This window comes from Conger conger, chromosome 1 (genome assembly GCF_963514075.1).
Source record: "Conger conger chromosome 1, fConCon1.1, whole genome shotgun sequence".
NCBI lineage: Eukaryota > Metazoa > Chordata > Actinopteri > Anguilliformes > Congridae > Conger > Conger conger.
The window spans coordinates 95010956-95018455 of record NC_083760.1 but is presented as its reverse complement, the minus strand read 5'-3'; the positions used below and the strand labels follow the sequence as shown (position 1 = coordinate 95018455).

At 52.3% G+C, this 7500-nt stretch overlaps 1 protein-coding gene across 1 annotated transcript in view; it reads right to left on the bottom strand.

Moving 5' to 3' along the window:
• Window positions 1-7500, bottom strand: part of LOC133107869 (CUB and sushi domain-containing protein 1-like) — a 235620-nt gene that overhangs the window by 141968 nt on the left and 86152 nt on the right. Inside the window, 1 exon segment of the mRNA XM_061217173.1 lies at window positions 4675-4869. Coding sequence (XP_061073157.1) covers window positions 4675-4869 — 195 coding nt within the window.

The following is a 7500-nucleotide window of genomic DNA, read 5'->3' as shown; positions in this document are numbered from 1 at the left end:
GCGTCACGCCGTTTCCACGGCGCTGAAACAGCGCTAATCACCCTGTGCTGTAATTACCCCAGCTCTCATTAGGCTAATCGAGTGCACTTACGCCCCTGGTTTTGTAGGTCTCTGGGGATGATGGCTTGCGCTAAATGGATCTGCTGCGATTTAAAGTTAAGAGTGCGCTGTTCCCTGGGTCTGTGCGTCTGTCCGCGCCCCCGTCTCTCTGTCCGCTCGCCGCCGTGGAGACAATCACACAGCGCTCAGGGGGAGGTGTCTGCAGACAGCCCCTCGGACGGGGAACAGCGCTCCCCCCGGCACAGAACAGCCTTCATCAGAACAGCCATCGCACACAGTGGCACATCAGTGCACTACACACCGCAGGACTACATTTCCCACGATGCACCCACACTGCAGGTGGCCCATTGGTGGAAAGCAACGAAATAAATAGTATTTGTTGACACTGTTACGGTGACGGTGCCTTCTTGTCAGCCAAACTGGGAGTTTCTTCCGCCATGGGTTCCCTCTGGCAGATTCCCATAGTTTTTTTAAAATTTGTTTTCTGAGAAAAATATGGTCTGTGGTCTAACGTACACTTACGACAGTTTCACGTTTTGTTCACCAAGTTAAAATACATCTGTTATAATCTCAACCATGAATTTCAAGGCTGTTATGTGCTTCAAAAAGGTATGTCCCTCACAAGTTGCTTCACTGCTTTAAGGAAGTCAGAACCTGGGTATCTGCTTGGTCCAAAGATCCTGTGGCCTGGCATTGACCTTTGAACCCTGACCTCCTGACCCCTGACACAGTCACAGGCTCTAACAGTGGAGGGTGATTGTGCTGGGAGCCCCGCCCCCGTTCAGCAGGGAGAGAGGTGATTGGACAGGATGCAGCGAATCAAAAGCCCAAGAATAGCTCTGATAGAATACCTGCTCTTATAGAGTTCACTGGCCTGATGAACATGTCCTTTATTTATTATCTTTCATAATTTATACTCCCTCCCCGGTTTGATAAACATACAAGGCTGTGTTTTTATGGGTCGCTGTGAGGACTGGAGGTGCGGATTTATGTGGAATTGTGCAAAAAGACGGAGTCTGTAAACCGCTCAGCGGGAGAGAGGCGTAAAAACAGCGTTGGAGGAGCGTGCAGCCAGCGGGCACGTGGGGGGAACAGAACGCGTCTGACCCATCGAGGCCCTTCCTCAGCGCTGCACAGCAGGAAGGTGCGGCTGTGTGTGGGGCATTCGTCTGCAGCGCGGCGCATTCAGGACATGGTGGGAGTTTCCGGGGGAAGTGGAGAACAGGTGTGCAGTATCCTCCCAAGGCCAGCGGGGCCTGGCACTGCTAACACATCTGTGTGTTTAACTCTGTAAACATCTGCGAATTCAACCTGCACAGTCAACATGAGGAGGCTGGTGTGTGTGTGTGTGTGTGCGTGTGTGTGTGTGTGTGTGAGTGAGTGAGCTTTTGTTCTTCATTTGTCCTTCATCTTAACTAACGACTGAAAGCAGATTTATCCTCTTTCATGTGAAACCCACTCAGAGCCGAGCTGCAGCAGAACCAGACTGAGGGAGGAGGTGGAGAGAGAGGAGGTGGAGAGGAGCAAGGTGGAGAGAGAGGAGGAGGTGGAGAGAGAGGAGAGAGGAGGAGGTGGAGAGAGAGGAGGTGGAGAGAGGAGCAGGTGGAGAGAGAGGAGGTGGAGAGAGAGGAGCAGGTGGAGAGAGAGGAGAGAGAGGAGGAGGTGGAGAGAGAGGAGGTGGAGAGAGGAGCAGGTGGAGAGAGAGGAGGTGGAGAGAGAGGAGGTGGAGAGGAGCAGGAGGAGAGAGAGGAGGTGGAGAGAGAGGAGCAGGTGGAGAGAGGAGGTGGAGAGAGGAGGAGGTGGAGAGAGAGGAGCAGGAGGAGAGAGAGGAGGTGGAGAGAGAGGAGCAGGTGGAGAGAGAGGAGCAGGTGGAGAGAGGAGGTGGAGAGAGGAGGAGGTGGAGAGAGAGGAGCAGGTGGAGAGAGAGGAGAGAGAGGAGGTGGAGAGAGAGGAGCAGGTGGAGAGAGAGGAGGTGGAGAGAGAGGAGCAGGTGGAGAGAGAGGAGCAGGTGGAGAGAGGAGGTGGAGAGAGGAGGAGGTGGAGAGAGAGGAGCAGGTGGAGAGAGAGGAGGTGGAGAGAGAGGAGCAGGTGGAGAGAGAGGAGGTGGAGAGAGGAGCAGGTGGAGAGAGGAGGAGGTGGAGAGAGGAGGAGGTGGAGAGAGGAGGAGGTGGAGAGAGAGGAGCAGGTGGAGAGAGAGGAGGTGGAGAGAGAGGAGCAGGTGGAGAGGAGCAGGTGGAGGGAGGAGGAGGTGGAGAAAGAGGAGGTGGAGAGAGAGCACGGTCTGCGTTTACGGGTGAGTCGCGGTTACGCACGAATGTTGACGAAGCGCAGGCCAGAGTGAATAAATCTCCCACAGTAACTGATGGCAGGAGGAGTGAGGAAAAGCAGGGAAGGAGGGAGTGAGAGAAAGGAGGGAAGGAGGGAGTGAGAGAAAGGAGGGAAGGAGGGAGTGAGAGAAACTACGGGGAGACACAGATCTCGTTTTATTTCATTTTCATTACCGCGATTATAATTACACTGTTCCTTAGTTAATGTTTACAGTAATTGTTTTCCCCTTCTTTTTTAAAAGTACTTAGATATAACGATCTGGCAGTATTTACTGCACGTCTTCCATGCCAATGAAGAATATTGATTTGAGCTGAATGAGAGAGAGAGAGAGAGAGAGAGAGAGAGAGAGAGGGAGAGAGAGTGAGAGTGAGAGAGAGAGAGAGGGAGAGAGGGAGGGAGAGAGAAAGAGTGAGACTGCATAATTGCACACACATATTTTACAATAACTAAGGCAAAATAAAATAAATGCCTATTGGGCATGATTTCAGTAGCTCCCATCAATAATAAATATAAAAATTTCTGGAAGCATCTGAAATCAGGTTGTTACGGCTCAGTTTATGGCATTAAAACGCCAGAGCCAAACCATAAAAACTGATGCACAGCTTCTTCAAGCTTACTAATGAAATCAAACCGACAGACTTTTGAAAAATAGGACATTTTTGTGTGGGAGACAGTATATGCATACTCTGACAAAGAGTCCCTGCAACTTCCTGTGAGTGTGTGCGACTCTGTGAAGAGTCCCTGCAACTTCCTGTGAGTGTGTGCGACTCTGTGAAGAGTCCCTGCAACTTCCTGTGAGTGTGTGCGACTCTGTGAAGAGTCCCTCCTGTGAGTGACAGTACATACACACACACACACACACACACACACACTCACACACACTCACACACACTCACACACACTCACACACACTCACACACACACACTCTCACACACACACATACACACTCACACACACACACACACACACACACACACACACACACACACACACACACACAGTTGAAATAGGTGTTATTGAGGTTGAGGTGATGCGGGGGGGTTGTCGGTCGGGGGACACGGACCGGGAGAGAAGATTAAAAAGAGAAAGAAGGATAGCGCATGGCCATCTGTGTCCTCCCCACTAATAACAGCTGTGTGTGGAAAAACAATAATAACAAATTTCTCCAATAAGAGAGGCGGGGTTGGGCAGCGTGGGAACGGGAGATGGATTGTTGGGAGATTTGGGACGTTTTGTTTTGTTAGCGGCCCCAGAGACACCAGCGCAGTCAGATGGCTCTACACCGTTTTATTTATTTATTTATGTATTTATTCATGAAGAATAACGATAACGGAATTTAGCGGAGCGCTCCGTCCCTGTCAGAGGGGATGATGTGGGAACGCCGGTCCACAGGGAGAGGAACGTGCCGTCTGTAACGCGTGTGCCTGTCCCAGGAGCGGCGTGGGCATTATTACAGCCAGCTGGAGCCTCACAGCGTTTATAATGCTGGAGATGTGAATATTACACTGTGCAGGAGGAGATATGAATATTACACTGTGCAGGAGGAGATATGAATATTACACTGTGCAGGAGGAGATATGAATATTACACTGTGCAGGAGGAGATATGAATATTACACTGTGCAGGAGGAGTGAGGGGGGGGGGGGGAGATATGAATATTGTGGGGGGGGGGTCTGAAATGGGTTTTGGGTCACACTCTAAAGTAAGGGCAGGCTACATGAATTGGCATGAACTACTGTAGTTGTCAATCATGAATTAATGATGTAGAAATACATCAATTAAGCATGACATGAACTTTTCATTAGTTTATGCATCTGTTAACCACTAACCCGGGGTAGGGGGGCTTCAGGAGAATGGGAGGGGCGGGTGATTAGGGTTTCTGGGGGGGTTGGGGACTGCGTGGTGTGGATTTGGGGGTGAGGGTGGGGTTGTGGGGGGTTGGGGACTGTGTGGGGTGGATTTGGGGGTGAGGGTTGTGGGGGGTTGGGGACTGCGTGGGGTGGATTTGGGGGTGAGGGTGGGGTTGTGGGGGGTTGGGGACTGCGTGGGGTGGATTTGGGAGTGATGGTGGGGTTGTAGGGGTTTGGGACTGTGTGGGGTGGATTTGGGGGTGAGGGTTGTGGGGGTTTGGGACTGTGTGGGGTGGATTTGGGGGTGAGGGTTGTGGGGGTTTGGGGACTGTGTGGGGTGGATTTGGGGGTGAGGGTGGGGTTGTGGGGGTTTGGGACTGTGTGGGGTGGATTTGGGGGTGAGGGTGAGGGTTGTGGGGGTTTGGGGGGTCTGACCTCGGCAGTACGGCAGGGGGAAGTCCCAGGACGCGGTCCCGGTGGGCGTGGCCTGGCAGGTCAGGACGGCGTGGCCCTCCAGCGTGTAGCCCGGACTGCAGCCAAACAGCATGCGCTCCCCCAGCCCGAAGCTGGACCCCTGGTGCACACCATTCACCAACCGCCCAGGGTCCCCACATGAGAAACTGGGCAGAGCTGTGAAAGAGAGAGAGAGAGAGAGGGAGAGAGGGAGGGAGGGAGGGAGGGAGGGAGAGAGAGGGGGAAGAGGGAGGGAGGGAGGGAGAGAGAGAGAGAAGGGGAGAGAGGGAGGGAGAGAGAGAGAAGGGAAGAGAGGGAGGGAGAGAGAGAGAAGGGAAGAGAGGGAGAGAGGGGGAGAGAGAGGGAGGGAGGGAGGGAGAGGGAGAGGAAGGGGTACAGAGGGAAGGGTAGAGAGGGAGAGAGAGGGGGGTACAGAGGGAGAGAGAGGGGAGTAGGAGAGAGAGAGAGGGAGAGAGAGGGGGTATAGAGGGAAGGGTACAGAGGGAGAGAGAGGGGGGTAGGAGAGAGAGGAGGTAGAGAGGGAGAGAGAGGGGGGTACAGAGGGAGAGGGAGAGGAGGGGGTACAGAGGGAGAGAGAGGGGTAGGAGAGAGAGGAGGTAGAGAGGGAGAGAGAGGGTTACAGTTATAGTCAGATATCACAGCAGACGGGGTGGTGTGTGCAGCCTGCAGCAGAAGTTGTGGAACTTGTTGAAGTGGATAATGTGCGGGGTAAACTCTGTGTGACTCTGCTGCTGTTTGAAGCGGAGGCGGGAGGCAGCACACGGGGACAGGCAGTTTGATGGAACCTGCTTCCCCTCAGGCGCAGGAGAACAGACCGCTTCCACTGCGTTACGGACAGCCAGCTCCCAGAGGAAGGGTCTTTATGAAAAATTTAGCACATTCTTCTTTCGCTGTGGAAAGCGGTGGAGTGATCGTACACCTTCCACCCACCAGCACCACAACTCTGGTCCCGAGCGGCCTGGTGATGTCACTTCCCCCTGCCCCACTGCCTTACAGGGCTGCTGTGATGTCACTTCCCCTCGCCCCACTGCCTTACAGGGCTGTTGTGATGTCACTTCCCCTCGCCCCACTGCCTTACAGGGCTGTTGTGATGTCACTTCCCCTCGCCCCACTACCTTACAGGGCTGTTGTGATGTCACTTCCCCTCGCCCCACTGCCTTACAGGGCTGTTGTGATGTCACTTCCCCTCGCCCCACTGCCTTACAGGGCTGTTGTGATGTCACTTCCCCTCGCCCCACTGCCTTACAGGGCTGCTGTGATGTCACTTCCCCTCGCCCCACTGCCTTACAGGGCTGTTGTGATGTCACTTCCCCTCGCCCCACTGCCTTACAGGGCTGTTGTGATGTCACTTCCCCTCGCCCCACTGCCTTACAGGGCTGTTGTGATGTCACTTCCCCCTGCCCCACTGCCTTACAGGGCTGTTGTGATGTCACTTCCCCCTGCCCCACTGCCTTACAGGGCTGCTGTGATGTCACTTCCCCTCGCCCCACTGCCTTACAGGGCTGTTGTGATGTCACTTCCCCTCGCCCCTGTATGTAGTTATGGATAGGACATCCTGTCTTTTCCACTAGATAGATCGCTGTAAAGAGCTGTCTTTTGATATACTGTATACTCACTGAGCACTTCATGTGTTTTTATAACTACAGATACGTGCACTGTTATGTCTGAATATAATCCAACTCAGCTGTCTGACACTTTCTGCTTAATCACGGTATTACTCCAGTCCCCATCTTGTTTTTTGTCTGTTTGTTTAGTGTTCAGTTTTTTGAAAGACTCCCAACAAGAAAATGTCATTATTATTATTGGTATTATTGAGCCAGAGAGTCTCATCCAGAATATGTTACAGGGACGGGTGGATTAGTGTATACAGTGCTTGTATCTGTAGTTATAAAAACACATGAAGTGCCTAATGACTAATCAGCGAACAATGCAGGGCCTTGCTCAAGGGCCCAACAGCTGCCAAAGAGGAAGTACAAAACCTATTAATGCTGTGTAAACAAGGACAATTAGCCTATAAAACAGCCAGCAGACTACAAATCCCAAGACTCCCAGTTCTCTGCTTTACCTGCATGCAGTACACATGGCAGCCTGCAGCCCTAGTTGCTAAGGTGCCTGTAGCCTAGTGTCAATCAACTGTAAGTCACTTTGGAAAAAAAGAGTCAGCTAAATAACCAAATAAAAGAGGTTTTTTCAATTCACAGCTCTGAGTGGGACATACGACACGAGCTGCAGCCTCCAGACCACAAACCCTCCGCAATCACGTCTGGTAATAAGTGCTTAATGCATCATCAATAATTGAATTCCAATTCATTTAAAAATGTAAATTCTGTGCGCGGAGTGGTGAGCCTCGCCGAGCAGCTGTGCACCGACGACTCCGCGGCGCACGGAGCGTGATTTAGCGACGGCAGACTCCGTGTCCGCGCCTCAGAGCGCCTCACCACGCTGCTCCGGATCACAGGAGCGCGGTTCAGTCTTTACAGCACCAGCACGAACACACGCTCCGCTCCCCGAGATCCACAAATGTCACATCTCTGCGGATGGTTATTGGTTCTTAGTTTTACGTGATCTCTGTGATTGAAAAGACAAGGCTGCTGTAAGTTCCTGTGAGTTCCTGTTTGCCTTCCTCCCCTCTGCGTGGTGGAGTGCATCTTCTCAAAATCATCTTAGACCAACAAAAACAGCATGGATCCACCTTTCAAAGGCAGGAGACTTATTTCAAGTTAATATTTCAGAGAGGAGACACATATATAATAGTCAGGACCCAACTTTTCTCATGCCTACAAAATG